This window comes from Chamaea fasciata, unplaced genomic scaffold (assembly GCF_029207755.1).
Source record: "Chamaea fasciata isolate MVZ Bird 193981 ecotype frontalis unplaced genomic scaffold, bChaFas1.0.hap1 SCAF_11, whole genome shotgun sequence".
In the NCBI taxonomy this organism is placed as follows: Eukaryota; Metazoa; Chordata; class Aves; order Passeriformes; family Sylviidae; genus Chamaea; species Chamaea fasciata.
The window spans coordinates 21,486,056-21,511,027 of NW_027094096.1; the positions used below are offsets into that span (position 1 = coordinate 21,486,056).

At 48.8% G+C, this 24,972-nt stretch overlaps 1 protein-coding gene across 2 annotated transcripts; it reads left to right on the forward strand.

Moving 5' to 3' along the window:
* Positions 1 to 273: 273 nt before the first annotated feature.
* Positions 274 to 24,927, forward strand: GMPS (guanine monophosphate synthase). Of its 2 annotated transcripts, XM_066193633.1 has the most exons (17): positions 274 to 368; positions 5,281 to 5,462; positions 7,089 to 7,203; positions 8,311 to 8,408; positions 9,355 to 9,458; positions 10,081 to 10,274; positions 11,859 to 11,875; positions 11,939 to 12,024; positions 14,046 to 14,197; positions 14,606 to 14,779; positions 15,477 to 15,582; positions 16,352 to 16,467; positions 17,341 to 17,466; positions 18,591 to 18,706; positions 20,044 to 20,174; positions 22,357 to 22,529; positions 24,341 to 24,927. In XM_066193633.1, the coding sequence occupies exons 1-17, from the start codon at positions 342 to 344 to the stop codon at positions 24,440 to 24,442; spliced, it is 2,019 nt and encodes a 672-aa protein (XP_066049730.1). In that variant the 5' UTR covers positions 274 to 341; the 3' UTR covers positions 24,443 to 24,927. The 2 variants fall into 2 exon arrangements, with proteins under 2 accessions (XP_066049730.1, XP_066049729.1); XM_066193632.1 differs by having other exon boundaries at positions 11,859 to 12,024.
* The last annotated feature ends 45 nt before the right edge of the window (positions 24,928 to 24,972 follow it).

The window sequence follows — 24,972 nt, forward strand, 5'->3', positions numbered from 1 at the left end:
GAAGGTGTCCCTGCCGAGAGCAGGGGATGGGCTTTAGGGTCCCTCCCAAACCAAACCATCCAGTGCTCCCATGACACCACGGGATGCTGACACACAAAACCCCACTCACTGCACAGCTCTGATTGCTTCCACCCCGCTAACAGAGCCAAGCGAGCCTCCGGTGCCCGCACGCCGCCGGGCAGTCCCCGTGTCCCCGCCGTGTCCCCGGCCCGCCCCTGACCCGCCGCCGCTCCTCCCCTTCCGCCGGAGCGGCCGTGCCGGGCGGCTCCTCCTCCCGCGGGCGGCATTAGCTCATCGGCCGCGGCTCCTCGCGGCCTTTCTTCGCGCTGCCCGCCGCCCCCATGGCCCTGTGCAACGGGGACACCAAGGTCAGTGCTGCGGGCCCGGGGCTGCGGCCCGGCCCGGCCCGGCTCGGCCCGGCCCGCCCGGGCACATGGCGGGGCCCCGCGGCCCGGGAGGGGAACGGGTGCCCGGGGAGAGCGGGGACCGCCCGCGCCGCCGCCGCAGCGCTGGCTGCTGGCACAGCGCTAGTTCGTTAATTACCTGATGGATTCCCCGAGCGGGGCTGTGTCCGCGGCGCCCTGCCCGGCCTGTGCCCGGCTGTGTCCCCGCTCCGGGCCGGGGGCTCGGTTCGGTTCGGTTCGGTTCGTTCAGCGGCACGGGCAGAGCTCCCGGCCCCGGGTCCCGCGGCAGCCACAGCGACAGTGCTCGGGCACATCGGGGCACGGACCGACCCGTGCGAGTGGGAACTCGCAGCTCTTTCTGATAATGATAACTTCTCCACACAGCCCTGCCAGCTGCCCCGAGCTGCTGCTGCTGCTGCACGAAAGACTCGTTCTGGTTTCTTTATCTAGTTTGCGAAAAAACGTGACTCTGGCGGGGGTTCCGTTTTGAGCTCTCGCTCGGTCCCCGTGTAAGTTTTGTGGCATGCCTTTCCTTGGCCGCGTTCACAACCTCCTCTCCTCCCTTGTTCCCGGCTCTTTATCTAGCTTGCAGTAAGCTGTGCCTCTGAAGGGTTTTTTCAGCGCTCAGTTCGTCCCTGTGTGAGTTTTCTGGCACGTTTTTCCCTGGTCGTGGCTATAGCCTCCTTCCCTGGCCGGGGCTGCTCCTGGGGGTGAGTTATCCCTGCCAGTGTTGGATGTGGAGCTCACGGCTCATCCTGCACGGGTGAGAGCAGTTTGTGCAGGCAGGGACACCCGCAGGAGATCCTGTCTGGTAGAGTTTCCATGATATAATGGTTTGGGGGGCTCCTGTCTCCGTCCTGGGGATGGCCTGAGTTTGAGAGAGCTGCTTTCCTGTTTTACTTTGAAATATGAGTGAGCCGTCTTAGACCTGCTTGATTTTAATACCACAGGGAAACAGTTAAACTCTTGCAAAACCTGTGCTGGCTCGAAAGTGCAAGATCAAGGCTCCAGGTTTAGGCTTCTCCTAACTTACTAGTGTGGGTGAAGGCTCAGAGAGAGGAGCTGCTGCGACTTCCCAGTGCTCCAGAATGGGACTGGTCTGTATGGAAATGTGGTTTATAAGTTGCATTAATGACCAACCTGCAGGCACGTGGGTGTGTGAAACGCTGTAGAATCCCCTGATTCCGCACAAGTGGGCTGTTAGGAACTTGCACGCTCAGTTTAAGGCCCTGGGCAGGGATGTGAGGACCAGGATTTGTGGTGTCCTTGGCTGGTGGCCCAAGGCTGGTTCCAGTTCTCCTACCTCAGCTCACCAGAGAAGTCGGGATTACTTGGTTTTGACCCCAGAAGAGCAGTGGTGATGGGAGATTTTTGCCCTCCAGCGTTACCTGGAGGAGCTGAGGTGGTGGATGAGGCTGTCCCTTGGTGTGGCAGCACAGCCAGGTGACCACGTGGCTCAGGTGGCAGTGGCACCTTGATGCCATGTCTGGGGTCCCTGGTATTCAGGGTGATTTAATTAGCTGAATAGAGGCTTTCTGCTCTCACTGTGCACAGGTTTTTAGTCCTGTTTTAGCCCTGCTCTGGGGACAGCAGCACGTCTGCCCCAGTGCCTGGGACTGGTGTCAGAGCAGCTTCCACAGGAGGTCTCAGGACCAGCGAGTTCTCCATATTTTTGTGTGAATAGACCAGAAGGAGCTCTAGTTCCTGCTGTATTGAGGGGAAAAGGAGCTTACCTTAGGGGCAGTCCCCAGCAGGAAGAGGTGCTGGCTCCATAAGCCCTGTCCATCCCTGCGGGAGCTGGGCTGTCTGGTGTCCTCTTAATCTCTGCTGGCACGCCCGTGGTGTGCAGAGCTCAGCTGCCATGCTGGCTGCACGCGGACAGCATCTGGTCCTTCTTGGATTTCACCAAATGAAGTCTCCCTCTGTAAATTTGGGTTTAAATCCCTAGCCTTGGAACTGTGCCTTTCAATAAGTAAAGCCAGATCCTGTGGTGATTTCTCTGCCTTTTTTCTTTCCTCTTTTTGCCTGTGATTTACGGTGGTGTATGTTGGGCACTCTTGGTCCTGAGCCCTCTTACAGTTCTGCTTGTCTGGTTAGTCCAGAGGAGCCTGGATTGCTGTCCTGCTCCTGCCGGGATCTGAAGGAGGTGCACGTTCAGCACAGGCATATTTCTGCTTTAAGAGTGCTTCTCAAGCTACTCCTGATGGGCTCTTTCTATTTTCACACTTCTGTCTCCCCATTAACCACACCTGCCTGCCCAAAACATCTCATACAGAGCACTGAAAACCAGATTTATTTATTTATCAGCTACAGGTATAGATGCTTGGCTATCAGTCCAGCTGAGCTGACACCAACAGGAACTTCTGTTCAGTCTTTTTTCGTGAGAGGGCTGCAGAGCTCTGTCCCTAAATGACACAAGCTACTGCTCTGAAACAATTGAAGACTTGAAATTAAAAACCAGCACTGTGAGGAATAGCGTTTTCCCCAGGATGGGCTTGGGAAGGAATAAGAACATTGGTCTGTCTCGCAAGAGCTGCTAATTTAGAAATTGCCAGGTGGAAATGCCCAGAATCACTCTGAAAGTGGTTCCCTCCCTTGCCCTGGAAGGGAGGACAGTTCTGGTGGCTCTGCCTCACTGGGGGTGTGGAGGGGTCTTTGCTGCTGCAGTCTGCTCTCTTCCAGCATGTGCACTTCTTGTTGTGTAACCCAGCACTAAGAGTCATTGACAGCTCCCCACCAGGCAGCTTGGCTGCCAGCTGAAGGACAAAAATTAAATACCTGATTTTAACCTGGATTTAGGCTTTTGAGAGATTTAGCACTGTTTTGTTTTTTCCCCCACTTATGTCCTTTAATTAAGATTAAACCTCTTCCAGCTGGTGTGTGAGCTTTGGGAGTTCCCAGTGTGTTTGTTGGGAGGATGATGCTGTCCAGAATCCTGTGCGGCCAGTCTGGGGTGAATCCCTGCCCCAGGTGGAAATGCTGGAGCAGCAGGGATGGGAACACAGGCCAGTCCTGGCTTGGAGGTTCTGCAGAACAGCTCCAGCCTGCCATCACTGCAACTTGAAATGGAGCTCCAAGATTGTTTGGAGGCAGCCTTTGCTGAAGTAAAACCCTTCCCAGTTTGTCCTTCACCAAGCTGCATTGGCGAGGAAACAGGGTAAGCTTTAAATTAGGGGAAGAACTCCCTAAGAGAATTAAATTCTTCAGGCAACAAATTTTTAGTGATGCTCTGGTAAGGACACTTCCATGGAGTAGCTGGGTTTTTTTTAAATGAAAGAAACTTGGCCTCGTGTTTTTTAGCACTCTCAGACTTAGCCAAAATTGGCCGAGCAGCTCAGACATGAGGGGCTCAGAGGGAACCACTGCTTTGTTCTGACATGCAGTCTGCTCAAATGCTGCACTCAAAATGTGTTGGTTTTTTTTTAATCATCTAGCAGCGACATTTGTTCTCAATTTCCCCTTTTTATTCTCTCCAGGAGGTAATGTCAAGTGAAGTTCAGCGTATGAGGCAGCGTCACGAGGGGAAAAAACATTTTTTTGTTTCATTTTGTGCTGTTTTGCCTGAGAAAAAGGCCGAGGCTCTCAGTTCTCATGGGCTGTGCTGGGCTTCACGTGGAACTGGAAAATGGGAAAAAGATGGAGAGGCTGCAGATGGTGATCAGGGCATACGAGCTCTTGCTCGTGGAAAGCTCTGCCTTCATTAGATCATTAACATTTTTCTTCCCTAATTTGTGCCCTGTTTGTTTTGGGGGGTGTTGTGTCAGTGTGTCTGCTTGGGCTGGGTGTTCTGTGCTGGTGTCCAGCGCCTTTATCTTGCCAGTGCCTCAACTGCTCCTTATAATCTCAAAGATTCTTTTGTTCATTTTGAAGTTTCTTGGCTGGTGTTTATCATTTTTGTCATACATTAGCATAGCTAATTAGCAAAGCCTGGCACATGTTAGTTGTTAAAGAGATCTGGCTTACTCAAAGGGCTGTCAGTGTAAACCAGAGGAGGTTTAGGCTGGATATCAGGAGACATTTCCTGACAGAAAGGTTTGTAAATCATCAGAGGGGACTGCCCAGGGTAGTGGTGGGGTCACCATGCCCGAGAGGGTTCTGAAAATGTGTGGGGACAGTGCTTGAGGGCATGGGTCAGTGGTGACCATGGTGGTGGGCTTGGGTGGACAGCTGGACTCGGGCTGCTCGCAGAGAACTTGTCCAGCCTCGTGCCTCGGGAGTTCCGTGGGATGTGGGTGTCTGTGATTCCCTGGGATTGCTGATATGGGTGTCTGTGATTCCTTCTGTGGGATCTCCCACGTGGGTGGCAGTGATTCCTTCTGCGGGATTGCTGATGTGGGTGGCAGTGATTCCATGGGGTCGGTGATTCCTTCTGTGGGATCTCTCACATGGGTGGCAGTGATTCCTTCTGTGGGATCGCTGATGTGGATGTCAGTGATTCTGTGGGGTTGGTGATTTCATGGGGTCTCTGATGTGGGTGGCAGTGATTCCTTCTGTGGGATCGCTGATGTGGGTGGCCGTGATTCCATGGGATCAGTGATTCCTTCTGTGGGATCTCCCATGTGGGTGTCGGTGACTCCGTGGGGGTCATTGATTCCGTGGGATTGCTGACATGGGTGTCAGTGATTCCGTGGGATTGCTGACATGGGTGTCAGTGATTCCATGGGATCTCTGATATGGGTGTGAGTGATTCTGTGGGATTGCTGACATGAGTGTCAATGATTCCATGGGATCTCTGCCGTGGGTGTCAGTGATTCCATGAGATCTCTGATATGGGTGTGAGTGATTCTGTGGGATTGCTGACACGGGTGTCAGTGATTCCATGGGATCTCTGCCGTGGGTGTCGTTGCGGGCTCTCTGACGTGTGTGCCATTGACAGCCCGAGAGCGCCGGGGCAGAGCTGAAGGATGGGCAGCACCACTACGAGGGCGCCGTGGTGATCCTGGACGCGGGCGCACAGTACGGCAAGGTCATCGACCGCCGCGTGCGCGAGCTTTTCGTGCAGTCCGAGATCTTCCCGCTGGAGACGCCGGCCTTCGCCATCCGCGAGCAGGGCTTCAGGTACGGCCCGCTGCCTACGGCTCAGTTATTTACTGGATTTATTGTATCCTACCTGTTTACAGTGTCTACAGTCACGCCAGGCCTCAGCTCCAACTGGCCAGTTAAAGGAATGAGACAAAACGGAGACCCTCTAACTCTCACCAAGGCTATTTAAGACATAATTACCCAACGCCAAAGTGACAGCTATATTATTTATGCTTTTGACCCAATATCTGGTTGTTACATCTTATTTATTTACAGTATTTATTGTAGCTTCTCTATTTACAGTATTTAGCCTGACTATTTTGTCTTCTCATAAGAGTGTTCAGTCTATAGAGGTGTGGCTGTATTGCTTCGGTTCCTTCCTAGAACCCAAGGGAGCAGCTGGAGCAGTGTCAGGGGAGTTTTGGGTTGGAGATCAGGGAAAGGCTCTTCCCCAGAGGGTGGTGGGTACTGGATGGCCTCTCCAGGGCATGGGCACAGCCCCAGAGCTCCAGGAGCATGTTTTGTGATTCTAATTAATACTAAATAGTGCTCTGTACGCCTGGCACAAATGCTTCTGTGCATGGGGTTATTTGGAGCAGTCGCAACAGCAGCCATGGAGGGAGTTGAGGCTCTTTAGAGCAGCTCAGGTTGAGGAAACCCAGCGTGTCTCCAGGCTGACCAGGAGTGCCTGGGCAAGAACTGCAGGGAGGAGCTCTCAGGATGGTTCAGTGTAAAGCTACACCCACAAAAGCTGTGCTGGATTCAGAGTTGGTCCTGCAGGGTGGTTTCTGTTGGTGGCACTGACAGGAGTGGGCAGCACAGTGCCTGTTCCTGCTGCTCAGAACCAGAAAAACTCTTTGTTTTGTCAGTACTTGCATGGAGCTAATGCTGGGAGAATTATTAGGTACGTTTAATCCCCTCTGTGCAACTTCTGTCTGGTTTGATTTTGCGTTTCTGGCAGGGAACGAGTTTGATGTTCTCTGTGAAACAAACAGTTCTGAGTCCAAGGTCTGGTACAGCCCTGCTCAGGCCAGGAGTGTTGCCCAACTGGTGCTCCTGCAGTTCACGGTCTTGTAAATCATTATGGTTTGCAAAAACTCTCCCTTCCCCTTTGAGACGGTTTAATTTTCTTTTATAGTGTGAAGTATTAACCCCAAACCTTACCTGATTGTGTGTATTGTGCTTGTAATTCTCAGCTTGCTGTTAATGCCATTTCTGCATAACCAGAATGGATGAAGGGACTTTTCTTCAGCAGGTTTATGAGTTAGGGAGTGGATTTTTCTGACTGCAGGTCTCCTTCAGATGTCACAGACTTGGTAAATTGTGTGTGTGTGTATATATATCTTGATGCTAATACTCTACATTTGTCCCAGCCATCCTGCCTCTCTCATAGCTGATGGTTGGCTATGAAGAATTTAAAATACAGGCACTTTTTGTGGTGGTTTATATTTGACTTTGTTTAAACTGGGGAAATGCCTCCCTGAAAACCCGCTGGGTTTGACAGCAAAAATGGAGCTACGTGTTCGTGATATCTGTGTTAAAATGTCTGTTAGAAAGTATCAGTTCTATGACTGGTGTGAGGCAGTGCCAGGGCTTAAAGTAAATAGATTTCACAGTAACCAGTGCATTTGTATGAATGATTTCTTCGTGTCCTGTCTGCAGAGCCATCATCATATCTGGAGGACCAAACTCTGTGTATGCAGAAGATGCGCCGTGGTTCGACCCAGCCATATTCACAATAGGAAAGCCGGTGCTTGGGATCTGCTATGGGATGCAGGTGCTGTTGGGAGAGAGCAGAGTCCTTGGGGCTGGGAAGCATCTCCTGGAGTTCTCCCCAGGCACCTTCTGGGCCTCTTTTCTGTGTGAACTGAGGGGGCAGTGCTGGAGGAGCTGCTTTCAAACACAGGCAGTGCCAGAGGAGCATTCAGCTGATGAGCTGAGCTTGCCCTGTGTTCCTCTCTTGGCTCTGCCTTGTCTTGTCATGGCCTTAAACTGAAGGAGGGCAGATTTGGATTAGAGATTAGGGAGAAGTTCTTCCCTGGGAGGGTGGGCAGGCCCTGGCACAGGGTGCTCAGAGAAGCTGTGGCTGCCCTTGGAAGTGCCCAAGGCCAGGATGGACAGGGCTTGGATCAGCCTGAGACAGTGAAAGGTGTCCCTGCTCCTGGGAGGGGTGGAATGGAGTGAGCTTTGAGGTCCTTTCCAACCCAAACCAGTTTGGGATCAGTTGCATAGATGGTTTTTCTTTGCTGCAGTGCTGTTGAATTGAGTGCCACACTCCCTGTTCTTGTCAGAGTAAATATAACCTGCCAGTCACTCATTAATTCTGCCCAGCTGGTGCTGAAAAAAGCACCTGTCCTGGCAACAAGGGGAGCAGTGTCTCAGGCATGGGCTGGTCCTAGCACTGCTCTTGAGAGTGCTTAACACTCCCTCACAGAAAAAGAAATGACCTTTACCAACCTTTGGACTCACTGGTGATCCTGTAGGGATCTGGTGGATCCCAGCTGAGCAAAACAAACCTCCAGGGAGACAAGGGCTGCTTTGGGTGCACGACTTCTACTTGTGCATTTTCCAGGGTTGGTCACAAAATAAAACCAAGGGAATAAATTCAGGTTTTTGACATGGCCTCAGGCAGCCAGCTGGTTTGCAGAGCAGCCCTTTCTGAGGGAAGGAGCTGTGCCCTGTGGAATAAACCTTATTTTGCAAACCTCTGCCCGTGGGGCTCTGCTCCCTGTGTGTGGCTGTGGGGAACGAGCCCGGTGCAGAGCAAGGATTCATTCTGAAGGGAATTCCTACAACCCTAGAAAACAGCAGGAGTGTGGTGAGGTGAGGGATGGCGTAGTGCAGGGTGTGAGGAGCTTTCTCAAGGAGTCCTCTTGCTCTGCAGATGATGAACAAGGTGTTTGGAGGGACGGTGCACAAGAAGAGCGTTCGGGAGGATGGAGTGTTCAGCATCACCCTGGACAACACCTGCTCACTCTTCAGGTGCACACACATTTCCAGTTATCAAAGCAGTGTCAGTCTGGGAAAGGGTGTCTGGATGAGAGGAAGGTTATTGTTTTTAAACAAAGAGCAAAATTAGCTGATGATTTCTAATAAAACTTTTACAAGTGTGGTCACAAATAAGCAGGGTACTCATGGAAACAAATACTTAGGGATAACTTTCCAGTTGGCTCTAAAAAAGCAAGTGTACTTGGAATTTTATATAAACCCTTTATTTCAGAGTCTTCATTGAGACACTGTAAGTTCACCATGATCTGAGGATATTTGAGTTAAGCTCTTGCCTCCTGCAGTGCACTGCCCTTGTATTTGTTGGTGCCCATCCAGTTTTGGAAATGGCACAGAAAATCCAAACCCATTCCTCTTCTACCTTTCCTTTGAAACTGCTTTGTGATGTTTTATAAACCAGAATTAGATTTCTTGATAATTTTGTCGATGGCTTTCAAGTTCCTTGTAAAAAGGAAGAGTTTACTGTTCTGACAAGTTTACTCATCCCTGGTGTTCCAGTTCTATTATCTTCCTTCTGCAGGGCTCCTGCAGAACTGATGTGCCCAATTTGTCCCAAAAACACGTAGTTCTGAACAAGAAAAGTGCACTTTGTTGAAATAAGAAGCAATACTCCCAGCATCCTGATTGGCTCCAGATGGCTCCCCATGTCCAAGAAGGGACTTCAGTACTGGCGTGTTTATAAGGAGAATCCCACAAACCCTTCAGAATTAAGAGCAGTTCCCTCTTGCAGGAGGCAGCTGCCGAGGGAGGCACCTCAGAGCTGCAGATGGCTGTTCTGGGAAGGAAATCCTGCAGACATTTCAGATGTCTTGGTCTGTCGAGATGTGCTTTTGTTGGAATCCCTCAGGGCATCTCTTGGAAAGGCAGGGAGTGAAATCTTTGTTCTTCCTTGAATTGATTCTAGTTTTTAATCCTGGTTTAGGGGCCTTCAGAAGGAAGAGCTTGTGCTTCTCACTCATGGAGATAGCGTGGATAAAGTAGCTGATGGATTCAAAGTGGTGGCACAGTCTGGGAACATCATAGCAGGTATTTATTTTATCCTGAATTTGGCTTCTGATAATGTTTGGTAAAGTAAAGAATTATGGCAGACATGAGTTAGAACCAAATGTTATTTAATTGCCAAATAAATGAATTGTTTTTAACAATTTCTGGTGTGTGTTTGTCCAGCTGTCACGATAATAAATAGACTTTAAAAGGAATGCTCCTGATTGAAATGTGGTTGAAGTTAACATTATTTATATAGTTTATAATATTTTAAAGCATGCACATGCTGTTTGTCTCAGAAATAAAATATCCTGTGCCCTTGAGGCAGGGGAGAGGGAGACCTGCACTGTGATGTGCAGTGCCAGTGGGTTATGCACTGTAACAGTACAAGTCAAGCACTCTTTAATTATTAAAGCTTTATTAACTTGTTATTGTATTTAATATTGCATGAATGTTCAACTGGGCAAGAGTAATGTAGGTGCTGGAAGCAGGGCTTTAACATCACACAGAGATTGTCACAGGAAATCGTGGGACCTCAGAATTTAGGGGTTGAAAAGCACAGGAGTTCCCAAATCCCAAAGAGCCACTTTGATTCTCCTGCTGGACTTGGGCGTGCACTCAGTTCCAGCTTATTTATTTATTGTTGCTTTGTCACGTGTCCCAGGCATAGCAAACGAGTCTAAAAAACTCTATGGAGCACAGTTCCACCCTGAGGTGAGCCTGACAGTGAACGGGAAGATGATCCTGAAAAATTTCCTGTACGACATTGCGGGATGCAGCGGCACCTTCACCGTGGAGAACAGAGAGCTCCAGTGCATTCAGGACATCAAGGAGAAAGTGGGCTCCTCCAAGGTCCTGGTGAGTTGAGACAGAGATGGGGGCAGAAGCACTGGCAGTTGGTTTGGGAAGTGGGGAATTGTCCTGGTTTGGGTCCTGCGGTACAGCCTTACACCTGGCCAGAGTGTAATGAGTCCCCTGGAGATTTATCAAGTCTGAGGGTTGACCTGCAACCTGCCAGAGTGGCTTAATGAAATTGCCAGAGGGCTCCTTGGGTGTGTTTTGTAAAGCAAAGGTTTTAATAAATGGTAAAATAACAAACAAATATAGAAACAAAAGAACAAAGCTGTGCCTAGGTGCCAGAGAAGCATCTGACACCTGACTAAGAGACCGCCCAAAAAAAATCCCTGAGCAGCTCTGTGCTCCTTCGTAAATACTGAATGTTTTAGGAGGGACAATTTGGCCTGCTGCCAATAGAATCCAGCGACATTTCTGAGGAGCAGCTAAAGAGACCTGTCAGTGTTTTTATTTTGGCATTGAGCCAATCACTGTCAGGACAGCAAAGAAGTTTCTGGCTCCTTTACCTCATTAAAACAGCAAGGGGTGAGTCTTAAACTTTTCCCTCAATGGAAACACCTGCTGGGCTGTGGGGTGCATTCCTGCAGCCCTGCATTCCCAGTTTTAGGGAGGCTGCACGGCTGGGGCAGTGCGTTGTTGGCTGGCTGCAGATCAGTGTTGTTGTCTTGGTTTGGAAAGACAGGTGTCTGCCAGGGAAAGCTGGAGCTTCCCTTGGGATGGAGTATGTAAACCCCTTCCCTCTGAATAATTATAATTTTGCAGTTAAGGGGGTTTTCAGGCAAAAATATGGGGGTAAAAATAACAGTTCTTTACTAGGAATATTAAAAATACAAGGGTGGTAGTACAGAAAAAAGAGACAAACAAAAATCTGAGAAAAAATGACAGAGACTGAATACAACCTGACCCCCTGTTGGTCAGGGTGTTGTGAGCAGTCCAAATAAACCCTCCTGCAGTGTCAGGTGTGGTTCTGCTGGAACAGAGATGATCCTGGAGAAGGCTCAGTAGGTGCTGAGATGGGTCCACTCTCCCTCTGGGAATCCAGTGCAAACAGGCTGTGCTGGTGTTCTGAATGCCAGGTGTGATCCAGGTGGGATTGCTGGGCTCCTCCCCCTGGGTGGAGCCTCACCCCGTGGGATGATGGGATTGTATCAGCCCTGCAGTGAGCCTCGATGGCCCATGAGCAGCAGATATCCCCTGGAGGGAGGATGGGTCCTGGAAGGGATAAAGAACTCTGCCCCTCCTGGTTTTAACAGAAGATATCCCCCCTAGAGTGATGGGGGATGGGTCCTGGAAGGGATAAAGAGCTCTGCCCCAGCTGGTTTAACAGCTGGACCATTAACAGCAGATACCCCCTGGAGTTATGAGGAATGGGTTCTACAAGAGATAAGAAAAACACCTCCCCAGCTGGTTTCCACACACTTCTGGTTACATCCTGCAACCCAAGAGCCCAGCTGTGCTCTGCCCCTCCCTCCTGCTGTGTGTTAACCCTTTCCCCTGCCCAGCTGACCCCGTGTGTGTGTGTGTGTGTGTGTGTGTGTGTGTGTGTGTGTGTGTGTGTGTGTGTGTGTGTTTTCCCGTCCCTGGCAGGTGCTGCTGAGCGGGGGCGTGGACTCCACGGTGTGCACGGCGCTGCTGAACCGCGCGCTGAGCCGCGAGCAGGTCATCGCCGTGCACATCGACAACGGCTTCATGCGCAAGAGGGAGAGCCAGGCCGTGGAGGAGGCCCTCAAGAAGCTGGGCATCCAGGTGAAAGGTACCCCACTCCTGCTCTGTGCTCCTCACACCAGCCCTGGGTTGTGGGCGTTTTCCCAGAATCTGCCGTTAGGGGTGGGTTTCGGTCATCTGCTGTTGGCAGGTTCTGGCACCGAGGCTGGGTCGGGGACTGTTGGTTTTTTATCTTCTTTTTGCCAGGGTCAGGGTTAAATGCTCAAGATATTGGTTCATGTTCTGACTCAGGTGTTTATTAATTCTTACCTATGTTACTGTCTCACAAACCATGAGTGCTACAGCAGTTCTAGCTAACAAACTAAAAATGGAGCTCTATCTCTCTCTCTCTCCAAGGCCTTTTAAGGATAAACTGTCCAATTATGAAATGACACCTAAATTTTTTTTACTTTTGACCCAATAACAACCACCCGTGGCCCGCAATACGGATTTTTCTACCCAATTACAAAATCCCACCCACGCCATGAAGAAGAAGGTGAAAAAGAAGGACTCAGCCTCTGCCCTGAATCCTCCATCTTGCTTTATATACATTACTATATTCTAAAACTTTAAACTCTTTAAGTTTTCCACCCTGTGAGATCACACACTTCTATTCAAACCCCACACCCACAATCCCAGTGCTATCACTCAATTTTGGGAGCCTTTTCCACAGCCTCAGGTCAATGCAGTGTTTGCGTGGGGGTCAGAGCCTGTCAGCACAGAGAGTCTGAAATTCTCCGTGCCCAGGGTTCCAACAGGTGATGTGGAACCACCTGAACCCACTCACAGAATTTAAACCTGAAATGTGAGCCCTTGTTTGCTTGATTGGAGTGTACAGTGAGCTGCCCCATCTCTCCAGGTGTTGGTGTTTCCTGCAGGCAGGGCACAGCAGAGCAGTGGATTTGTGCCTTGGTCACTCCTCTGCTGAGGGATCCTGAATTTCCATTTCCAGTATCTTGGTTAACACTTTGGGCTTCATTTCTTATCCCGAGTCTCTTTCTTTGTCGGCTGTGAGCTCTTTTGGGTGTTTGGATGCTACTATAGCCAAAATGACTGTCAAGGCATTTTTTCCTGCTTTGAAAGAGGTGCATTTTAATGGTTTTGGAGTGACTCTGTGAGAACAAGGTGTTGGTGGGTCAAAGGTTGGACTCGGTGATCTGGGAGGCCTTTTCCAACCTTTATGATTCTGTGCATGAGTTAACTGAGAGAGCAGAAAGTGCCCAGACGTGGCTGATGGGAAGGCTCAGAGGGGTTTTTTCGTACCTCAAGCATGAGGAGGTCAGAGAAGACCAAGTTTGTGCCACCTGCACGAGCTGCTCTGTGTTCTGCCTGGTGATTACTGAGCAACATCTGCCTGTTCTGGGGCTCTGGGCCTTGTCCAGGGCTCCTCTGTGTTCTGCTCAGGCAGTGTGACACTGGGCACAGTGCAGGCTGGGCTGCTGTGTCCTCAGCTTCATTCTAAACACGTCTTTCTAATTTTTTATTATTTTTTTTTTAAGTGGAAAATCCATGTCTTATTCTTTTACTCTGTGGAGCAATAAACCTGGGCTCTGGCAGGCAGCCAGAGGAACAAATTGAGGGAGTCCCTTTGCTGCAAATGCTCCTTCTGTAGGTCGTGGAGTTCAGTGCTGGTGAAAGATGCCAGAGAGCCTCCCAGCTGATCTCTGGGTTGGGAGCCTCTCTAAATTAAGAGGTATAATGTAGCATGAGTAAATAGTGCATCATTTAATTTTGGTTGCAGAAAGGCCTTGGGGAAATTCTGTCCTGTAAACTATTTAAAGCAAGTAAATTATAATCTTAAGAGGGAAGCAAGGACTGGAGTTGCATGTGGCTGCCTAATCTCACAGCGTGGAAAAAGTAATAGGCTAATAAGAGAAATAAAAAAGTCTCTTGCAAAAATTAATTTTGAGGTGTTGAGCAGCCCTAGTCAATGCAGTTGATAGTCAAAGGAAAGGGGTTTTTTTTTGTTGTTTTTTTTTAAGCAATAAAGTGAAACTTTTATTTTGTAACCCACATAAAAATCTTTGATTTTGTAAAAAAAACCCAGAAATTCCCTGTGATTTCCTGCAGTGGTGAATGCAGCCCATTCATTCTATAATGGGACAACAACTCTGCCCATCTCAGATGAGGACAGAACTCCACGGAAAAGAATCAGCAAGACCTTAAACATGACCACAAGTCCTGAGGAAAAGAGAAAAATTATCGGCGACACCTTCGTTAAGGTAACCTTTGTTTGTTGCTTGGTTGAAGTTTTTAAATATTGTGATTCCTGGGTACACCTTTTACTGTTTAATCAGTAAATTAAACTGATTTAATTTACTGATTGAACAGTGAATTAAATGTACTGATGCGTCAGGGCTTGTGTGAGTTGGGGATGGCCCCAGAAGCCTTGGGCAGGTGACAGGGAGAATATTTAACAGGCGCTGATGTTCCTGGAGATATTTTTGATATTTCGATGTGGAGATATTTTGTTGAAAATGGAAAAAAAAAAATGGGGTACCAGGAGTGTTTGAGCAGTGGGGCAGCGGCATCATCGGCATGCTGGTTGTGCTTTTCCAGCTCCCTGTCGTGGGTCGCGCAGTTCATTCCTCCTGAGACCCCTTCCCTTCTCTGCCCGTCCTGTCCTGCAGATTGCCAACGAGGTCATCGGGGAGATGAACCTGAAACCCGAGGAGGTTTTCCTCGCCCAGGGCACCCTGAGGCCTGACCTGATCGAGAGCGCTTCCCTGGTGGCCAGTGGCAAGGCTGAGGTGATCAAAACCCACCACAACGACACCGAGCTGATCCGCAAGCTGCGCGAGGAGGTAACGGCAACGGGGGGCTGCCACAGACCGAGCACCCAAAAACTCCCCTCTGCTGGGGTGACCCTGTTGTGCCAAGGCCCCTGAGGGTCTACTGCAACGTGTCTTTTATTGCATTCCTTTGGTTGCCAAGGGTCTGTTTATCTGAAGCCCAGAAAAGCTTTTTAAATGCCCCTTTTTGTGTGCAGCCCTTCAGTTATTGTCATGTGAAGCAAAGGTGGCAGACTGCCTGATTTGGATTTTCTGACCCTGGAGTGCTGAGTTCTCTAAGTGTATTATATTCTGAGGGAGAACCAGCACGGGACAGAGGCCTCACCCAGCAATCTATGCATTGCCACCCACAGGAGAGAGCTGACGATCCCCATTTCTAGTTCTGATCCCTGCACAAGGTGTTTTCAAGGCTTTGGGCTTGGTTTGAACATCCAGCAGAGACAAGAAAGGTCTGAATTCATGCAGGCAGAGCCAGCTTGGCCTTACAGCTCTGTCTTCTGGCACCAACTGGGATTTCCTGGTCTCACCCTCTGTGCTGCAGCTGTTCTACAAAGCCCACATTCACATGGAATTTCTTTCCAGCGTTTATGGAATCGCTGGTGCTGGTACTGTGAGGTCAGGCCAGTTTGGGTGCCAGAGCCTAAACATTTGAGGCTTTTTGTTTGGATATGTGAGCTGGAGTGTAATTTTTTTTTTTTTCCTTTTTTAGGGTAAAGTAATAGAACCACTGAAAGACTTCCACAAGGATGAAGTGCGAGTGCTGGGAAGAGAGCTTGGTCTTCCTGAAGAGCTGGTTTCCAGGCATCCCTTCCCAGGTGTGGAGCTGGTGCATCACAGCAGGGTTCTTCAGCAGATCCACTATAACTGCAGTATAAAACTGAGCTTTAAACACAGAAAAAAAAAATTCGATTTAGGCTTTCACTCAAGCATAGCAGGAAAAGATGACTTGGAGAGAGCAGCTTGATAAATACACCTAGTGTTTTATAACTGAGCCTTTGTTTGGCTTTGGTGGGAGAAGCCAGAGGAGGAGCTGTCTGTAAGTGCAGTGAGCTCTGCCTGAGCTGCCACGTGGGTCTGACCTGCAGTAATGGCCTGGCTCTGCCTTTCCACGGGGTGTTTGCTGTCTTGAAAGTAAGTGCCCAACATTTCCAACAAGAGTTCTCCACTAGAAAAGAGAAAAAAGTCAATAATTGTGGGTTAGTTTGGTTTTTTTTTTCCTTGAGGGTGTTAAGACAACTGAAGCTTAGATACAATGGCAGAATACGTGGGACTCAGTGACTGACTCGGTGTTCCACTCTTGCAGGTGTGGAACACCTTTTTTATGTATATATGTTTTTTAAAAAAAATTATATACCTTTATATCTACCTTTTAATCTTTTTATATATATATATCTTTATATATATATATACACCTCTCTATATATTTATATATATATATCTCTATATATATACACACTTTTATATATATATATATACACACCTATTTTATATATATATATATATATATATACATATATATATATATATATATATATATATATACCCCTTTATTTGGTATAATATTTGTTCACTGTTGCTTTGCAGGCCCTGGCCTGGCAATCAGAGTGATCTGTGCTGAGGAACCTTACGTGTGCAAAGACTTCCCAGAAACGAACAACATCTTGAAAATAGTGGCAGATTTTTCTGCCAGCGTGAAGAAGGTGAGGAAATCCCAAATTCGGATTTTGAGGGCTGGCTCTGCAGTGAACTGTGGCGAGGTTTAGTCTGCTAAAAGGTTAAAAGGACTGGTTTGTGCTCTTTAAGGAATGCTGCCTCCAAGCACAGCTCAGTTGAAGCTGCTCAGTGGAATCTTTAGTGCTGTGACCGGTGCAAGTGTTGAACCATTTCTGGAAAATGCAACTTTATTTACCTTTCAAATAATAAACAGATTCTATTGTAGGTAAACTCTGTGCAGATGAGATCACACAGTGTCGGGAAAAGATCTTCCCCTCCCTGAAGGAGTTGTATCATTCTAGGTTTGCACACCCCAAAGCTCCCTGGGTGTGTAAATGCAAGGGCAGGAGCCAGGAACTGGTGCCCTGACCCAACACCTGGAATTTTGAATGGGTGATGTTTGACTGGCACATCTCCTGACTGTGCTGACCTCTGTGGTGGCTGACAGTCATTAGAGGGCTCTGCTCTGAGGTGTGAGCTCAAAACAACTTCCAGAACCTTTCTGGTAAACCCTGAAGGGCAGGGATTTCCATCTGCCTTTCCTTTAAAAGATCTGGAATTGTGGTGCCATAAAACTAGAAAGTGCAGCCTTGTGGAGGAGAAAATGAGCACAGGAAAAAAGAAAAAAGGCCCCCATGGCCTTGGAGAGCTGCAGCTTATAATGCAGTGTAACCACACAAAAGTGCTTTTGCTCACGTTTAATTGTCAGATGAGAGGTATCTTCTCGAGAGTTCCAAGGGGTAAATGCAGACTAAGCAAACAGTTACTTAAATAACAACTTTATTTGCGCCGTGCAACTTCTGCTTGAGGGCCTGGGAGCTTTATTTAACTCCAGTTCCCTGTTCTGCCTCCTTTTCCAGCCTCACACTTTGCTGCAGAGGGTGAAGGCGTGCACGAGTGAGGAGGACCAGGAGAAGCTGATGCAGATCACAAGCCTACATTCACTGAATGCCTTCTTGCTGCCCATCAAGACTGTGGGAGTGCAGGTACAGGGCTCCTCTGGGGCTGGGCTGGGAGCTCTGTGCAGCAGCTGAGCTCCCTTCCTGTTAGACTTCTGGCTTCTTTTTTTTTTTTCTGCTGGGGTTAGGATGAATAATACACAGGAAATGGTAGATTTTGAGTTACTGGTTTTTATTTATGTTCAGTCTCACGAGGCGTGAGCTCTAACTAGTGAGTTAGAGAAATGAGGTAAAGTGGAGTGCCTCTAACTCTTTCTAAGGTTATTTAAACACCAAATACTTAATAACAAGATGACACCTATATTACTTATGGTTTTGACTCAATAATGACTACCTGAGGCCTGCAATGCAGGCCTTTTTTACTTAATTACAGAAAACTACCTAAACTTAGGAAGAAGAAGGACTTAGACAGCTTTAAATCTTTATATCAACTTAGGCAGCTTTAAATCTTCTCTCTTGATTCACACACATTACTACATATTAAAATCTTTAAGTTTTTCACCTTGTGAGATCACACAATACTGTTTAAATTCCATACTCACAACTCTGATGCCACCACACCATCTTGGAAGCTCGTTCTAAGGCCTTGAGTTAAACGTGGTGTTTGCTTGAGGGTCAGCACCTCTCAGCTTAGAAAGGTTGAAGTTTTCAGCCTGCAGGGTTCCAGCCCTTCCCTTCCCCTCGCTGTGGGCACAGACACAAAGCAGGGGCAGGTGCAGAGCTGGAGCTGTGTGCAGGAACTCTGGGATTGCCCAGCTGAGCAGCCGTGGCTGTGAAGCACCTTTCTCTGCACTCTGTGCTGAATTCCTCCTCATGTTTTATTTTCAGCTGCCTGATGGCTGCGTGTGTGGCCCTTTGCAGTCAGCTTTGGTTACTGCTTCAGGCTGCAGTGTCATCAGATTTCTGTGTTTTGTCACCACAATACCAACGCTGGCCACTGTGGATGAGTCTTCCCAGTGGGAATATTTCCTTTTACAGCTCTCTCACCTGGCTCTGCATTTTCTCACCCTCTCGCTGGTGTCACCAGCTCGGTGTCTGCTGAATGCTGGCCCAAGCTGTGGTCCTGTCACCTGCAGGGTGGACAGGAGGGAGCTGTGAGTGGCCTTGGCAGCAAAGCCAAGAACTCCAGTGTGGGTACTTCTGTTCCCCAGGGTGACTGTCGCTCGTACAGCTACGTCTGTGGCATCTCCAGCAAAGATGCTCCACACTGGGAGTCCCTGATGTTCCTTGCCAGGCTCATCCCACGCATGTGCCACAACATCAACAGGTGAGTGTTGCTTTACCTTCATTTTTCATTATCCACTTGGTGTGTGGAAGTTTAGCGGGTGCAAACATTTCCCTGTTTAATCTGGGGTGTAATGTTTTTATTTGTTGGGCCAGGTGTATCGTGCAGAGGTCACAAATACACAATAAATCAAAACATGGGTTTATTTCCAGCTTGGAAAAGAAATTGCTGGCCTATATCCTTGGATTAGGCAGCATCCACTATAATTTATGCAAATCTCTTCTGCAAGACTCCAGGCTGGTGCTGAGCTCTGTGCTGTGCTGCAGTTTGGTTTGCCTTTGTGTCAGGAAGGGATTTGTGTGGGGCTGTCAGCTTTGATGGCACAGGGACAGCTCCAAAGCCGGGCAGTTTGATCTTAATTGAGCTCTCTGAGGATACATTTTCCACCTACTCGAGTCCATAACTTTTTTTTCCAGCAGCTGAAGGTGCTTAGACACAAAATCAGCTCTGGAGAATTATGCCCTCCTTGCCTGGCTGTGGGATTTCTGCCAAAACTGCTTAGAATTGCTTATAGCAAAACTTGATTTTCTCACATAAGTGACACCTGCTGACAGAGCTTTTACTCTGAAAGGTGAGACCTGGAATTGCAGGATACCTGTTTAAATGAAGTGCAGAGGGGACAAAAGGAGGCGTAAATCAGGATTGCCTGTGCAGTGCCAGAGTACGTCAGAAAATGAAAATAAAAGCCAGTTTCTGGCTTTAGGGCACTGGTGATTTCTTTAAGCTCTGCTGGGTTTAACACTGCCCTCCTGGACATGCCACAGCTCTGGGAGCTCTGCTGTCCCTGGGGTTTTTGCAGGCTCCACTGCTGTTCCAGGGAGGAGGGCACTGCCTTCGTTGGTCTCCTGCCCAGCTGTGCTCACAGGCTTTGTATTCCAAGCAGAAATCCACAGTGTAAACTGGCTTATCTGTGTGGTTTGGGTTTGAGACAAGTGCTCCTGGCCTGTGTCTGCAGACTCTTAAGAGCTGCTGGGAGCATCTCGTGGTGAATCCATGCACGGGGCCACTCAGACTCTGCTGCTTCTTCTGCAGCATCTGAAACACCAGGAATGAGATTTAAAAACATCAAGCTGATGTGGCTGCTCTGAATTCAGAAGATGCTTTGTTGCAGATGTCTTTCTGTGGATTTATAAATTGCAATTAGTGCTGGAAACCTTTCATTAACAAGAAGGTGTAGCATTTACTGGGGGGGTCGGGTGCCTTCCTGTTAAAAACGGTGAGCAAAACAGAATGTGGTGCTGTTTCCCAGCTCTGTTTTCTGGCAGTGGCCCTTTGGAGCAGCAGGTTTGAGGCCCTCTGGTTTGTTCTGTGTGTTGCAGAGTGGTGTATGTGTTTGGCCCCCCTGTCAAGGAGCCCCCCACGGATGTCACCCCCACCTTCCTGACCACGGGAGTCCTCAGCACTTTACGTCAAGCTGACTTCGAGGCTCACAACATTCTCAGGGAGTCTGGTAGGTGCCCCTCCTCATCCCAGGAGCCACGCTTCTGTTTCCTGATCCCTGCAAAGCCTATCAGAGTGGTGCTGTCAAAATCTGCAAGCAGGTATCTCCAAAAAAAAAAAAAAGTGATCAGTTAGTGGAATGACAGTGAAAAGTTGTGGAAGCTGATAGATAAAGGGCAGGAATTAATTTCTGGGGATTTTGGGGACTGACTGGGTTGTAACACATCCTGAAGCTCAAAGCTGTGTGCTTCACTGCAGGCTTGTGCAAAAAGTGCTGTCAGGCAGCTCAGTCACCCAAATCCCTTCTCATTGCTGAGCTCAGTGTTTATTTGAGGTGAAGAAACTTGACGTAGTTTTTAAACACTCTTGGGTTTTGGGGAAAGGCCAGATGCCAAGTTTCTCATGGGAGTGATGCTCACGGCCTGTGGTGCTTTCAGATCTCTGAACTTGAAGTCAAAGCTGCAGCCCCAGCCCTGCAGAGCCAGGGAGTGTGGAGTTCCCTGGATGTGCTGCACAGGCAGAGCCTGGCAATAAACAGTTCTGGGGTTCAGCCTCTTCAGTTTTTTACTGAATCACCTTTGGAGATGTGATCTGTGTGGGAAGCACTGCAGCAGCCCTGCCTGTGTTTCATATAAACCAAGCTACAACAGATCCCTGTCTTTGAGGATCCATGATCAGTCTGCAGAGCTGTGTGAACAGGATCTGTGCAGAATTAGCCTCCAAAGGCTGAGATAACACTGTTGGCTGTGTTGGTAAAGCTGTGGCTGTGTCTCGCTAACTTCTGGTGACACTTGGCTTTGTGTGAATGAATTGCTCCTAAAAATAAAGCCTGGAGTTGTGGTTTAGTGAAAAAAAAAACAACCTCCCTGAGCAGCAGCTCAGGCCAGGGCTGGCAGGGGGAGAGAGCGAGCCTGAGCAGCCTGAGCTCCACACACCTGCATTTTGGACTTTCAGCTCGTTGAAATGGGGAAATTGGGGAGCTGTGCATTGCCTTTCAGAAGGAGATTCTGAAAATTCAGTGAAATGTCACTGTCTGGAGTTACCTGCCCACCACCAGCCTGGGGTACAGGAGAGCTTTCTCCCAAGTGCTTCAAAGACTGTTCAAAGAGTATTTCAAAGAGTTGTTTGGGAACATCTCTTTATTGGGCTTGATGTAGGGACTGATAAACCTCCCCCCATGGTTTTATGTTACGTGGGAAGGAAAGTGGCTCTTCAGTGGACTCACAGTGAATTACAGGGGTGACACAGCTGGGGTTTTGCTGTGTGCCTGCAAAGGCTGAGGATCATCTCAAGTGGCAGTTTAGAGAATCTGAGAATGGTTTGGGTTGGAAGGGACGTTAGCGTCCTCTATCTGTTCCAGGCCCTGGGGACACCTTGCACTTATCCCAGGCTGCTCCAAGCCCTGTCCAGCCTGGCCTGGGACCCTTCCAGGGATGGGGCAGCCACAGCTTCACTGGGAACTTTTTCCAGGGCCTGTCCAGTGCCCTCCCAGTGCCCCCAGTGATGCTCTGCAGCTGTGGAGCTGCTCCACTGCTGTGACCCTGGGCTGTGGCACCAGAGGGAGCAGATCCCACAGGATGGGAGGAGCAGCTCCTGCTTCAGAGCTGGAAGCACAGGCAGGAATTGTGCAGAACTCGTGTTGGTGCCTTAAGTTTGAGCTTTCACATTTTCAGATCCTGTGCTGCCCAGGGGTGCAGCTCTGAGCTCACAGTCAGTGTCACTCAGCTCTGCACACTGCAGGGACACAAAACAAATCCTTCTCCTGCTGCACACCAAGGACAACTTTCAGGCCCAACAGCACAAACAAGGGTGGGCTGGAGGGAGGAACAAGAAGGATGGGACCTTACAACCTGGAGCTGGGATTGGACAATTAAACCCCAAAATGCAAATGGACCAAAACTTATAAAAATGTGAGACTTCATGACCGGTCAGCCACTTTGTGACTGTTTTGGGTTCATTTTGTGACTGTTTTGGGTCCATTTTGTGACCATTTTGGGTCCATCTTGGGTGTAGCCCTGGTCAGAATCCCGTCCTGCCCAAGGTGGATCCTTAAAGGCCTTTCAGTAAATCCCTACTTTATTCTCCAGCCCTGCCCAGTCTCTGTTCCAGGTCAGCCCTCCCAAGGCCTCAGTGTCCCTGGTGTCCGTGTCACTCCAGCTAACACCCTGTGTGTGTGTCCCTGTGTGCTGCAGGCTATGCTGGGAAGATCAGCCAGATGCCAATAATCCTGACCCCGCTGCATTTTGACCGGGACCCCCTGCAGAAGCAGCCCTCCTGCCAGAGGTCTGTGGTCATCAGGCCCTTCATCACCAGCGACTTCATGACGGGCATCGCTGCCACGCCGGGCAGCGAGGTGCCAGAGGAGGTGAGGGGCTGCCTGCTGCTGCACTCAGCCTCTGCTCATTCCAGCTTTCCTCTCACCCTCACTGCCTTCCTTTGGATTTTCTTGCCTTTTTTTTTTTTTTTCCTCCTCTCTTGTCGTGGTTTGGAAAAGACATGTATCTGCCAGGGAAAGCTGGAGCTTCCCTTGGGATGGAGAATGTAACCCCCCTCCCTCCAAATTATTATCATTTTGGAATTAAGGGGCTTTCAGGCAAAGATATGGGAATAGGAACAGCAGTTCTTTACTAGGAATGTTAAAAATACAAATGCAGTAATACAAAACAAAAAAAAAAAAATCCTAGAAACCCTGATAGAGTCAGAACACAACCTGACCCCCTGTTGGTCAGGGTCTTGGGAGCAGTCCAAATAAACCCTCCTGCAGTGACAGATGTGGTTCTGTTGGAGCAGAGATGATCCTGGAGAAGGCTCAGTAGGTGCTGAGATGGGTCCGGTCTCCCTCTGAGAATCCAGTGCACACAGGCTGTGCTGGGGTTCTGAATGCCAGGTGTGATCCAGGTGGGAATGCTGGGCTCCTCCCCCTGGGTGGAGCCTCTCCCCATGGGATGATGGGATTGTATCAGCCCTGCAGTGAGCCTTGATGGCCCATGAGCAGCAGATATCCCCGGGAGGGAGGATGGGTCCTGGAAGGGATAAAGAACGCAAAGAACTCTTCAGCTAGAATACAGCTTTTGGTTATGTATTGCAACCCAAGACACTCCTTTATAAATAAGCATTAGAAAGGGTGTTGTGGCGTTTTGGGGGTAAAAAATGAACAAATTGAGGGGCTGGCAGATGGGTGTGATAAACTTGAAGGGTTTCCAGCAGAGCTGAGCCCAAATAACCCCAATTAAAGGAGCAAGAACACCCCGGCCTTTCCTGGGATTTGGAATTAATTTTTGCATCAGTAATTGGAAATTTCCTGGCGTTAGGGATTGCCTTTGTTTGGCACTTCTGCTCTTACTGGAACTTGCAATTGAACATCTCGGTGTCCTATTTGCTCTTAAGGTCACTAAAAGGACTTTGGAGTCAGGTTCAAGCTTTTTTTATTCTTTTTTAATGGGAAACTTTATCCATGTCCAGTCAAGTACTTTGTCCCTCTGGGAATGCACTGTAGGAATAGGATTGACCTTTTATTTTAAACCCACTTTAAGAGCATATGAGCATTGTTTAGTAATTGTGTATAATTGAAGTCCTCTGCTTCAAGGCAGCCTGTCCACGAAAAGAACAATTCAGGTTGCCATGTGAACTGTCCCATTGTATAAAATGAGGATTCATTTGAGCTCAGTGTTTGTGTTTAAAAACAGCCAAACACCACAAAACCCGTCCCCTAACAAAAACCCTGCATTCTTCAAAATGAAAAATGGTCATTTTATGGCTAGGGACTAGTGTGGTGATTAAAAAAGAGAAGTTACAGAGAAAAAACATGTTTATGGGGGAAATAATAATGTTTTTCTATACAGAACAGCACTGTTAACTTGTGCTTTCACTGTAAGCAGCATGTCGTGTAAAGTGGTGTTGGGAACTTGGGGGATTTTTAAGGAAGCTGAACTTCTGAGGGTCATCAGATTCTCCCTTGGAATATTCCTGCTGGCATGGATTAATTGTGAGCTCTGGAAGACGACTCTCACTGGATAGCAGAGGTTTTCTTCTCCCAGCTGGCTTTATTTCCTGCCTGGTGGCAGTGTGCTGATGGCAGCAGGCTGTGGTGTCCAGCAGAGCTTTTCTGGGGTGACTTCCCTCAGGCCTGTTTCACGCACTCTCTTTTCCTGATATTCTGTCTCCTCTCCACCCCAGGTCGTGCTGAAGATGGTGGCAGAGATCAAGAAGATCCCTGGCATCTCTCGGGTGATGTACGACTTGACATCGAAGCCGCCGGGAACCACGGAGTGGGAGTAACTAACTTTTCCCTATCCAAGTACTGTGTGCAGTCTGAAAACCATATCAGAAACCATTCCCAGTGTTGACATGCAGTACTGTGAAAGAGCGACTGGAGCTGCTACATGGCATCAGATCCCTCTCCTGGAGCATAGATCCTGCAGCTGAGAGCTGTGCTGGGGATGAGAGCGGCGTGGGGCTGAGGACTGTACGGGTAAATGACGGTGGCAGTGCTGCCAGGCCAGGCCCCTCTGCTTTGCCTTTGTCTTTCCAGTGCCCCCCCTGTTCCCCCTCCCCCACCGTGTTCTGTTACCTGTCATTTCCGTGTCCCTTTGGGTTTTGTACGCCGTGTCAAAGAGAGACAGTTTATTCCCTTCTACCAAAAGCGTTGTTTCGGCCCACACGTGTGAGAGGGAGTTCGTTCTTTGTGACCAACCGCTTTGGGACGGGTTTATTATAAATAAATATTTTGCCAAATGGAGTGGTGGGTGCTGTCGAGTCGTGGAGTTGGCTGTGGATGCCCCTTGTGTTCTGTGCCCTTGTTTTGTGCC

Bases quoted from the DNA above. Each gene is read 5' to 3' on its own strand.
- GMPS (XM_066193632.1), top strand. From the start codon at position 342: ATGGCCCTGTGCAACGGGGACACCAAG. The intron at 369-5,280 runs GTCAGTGCTGCG...TGCCATTGACAG, and splicing joins TGTGCAACGGGGACACCAAG to CCCGAGAGCGCCGGGGCAGA. The intron at 8,409-9,354 runs GTGCACACACAT...ATCCTGGTTTAG, and splicing joins AACACCTGCTCACTCTTCAG to GGGCCTTCAGAAGGAAGAGC.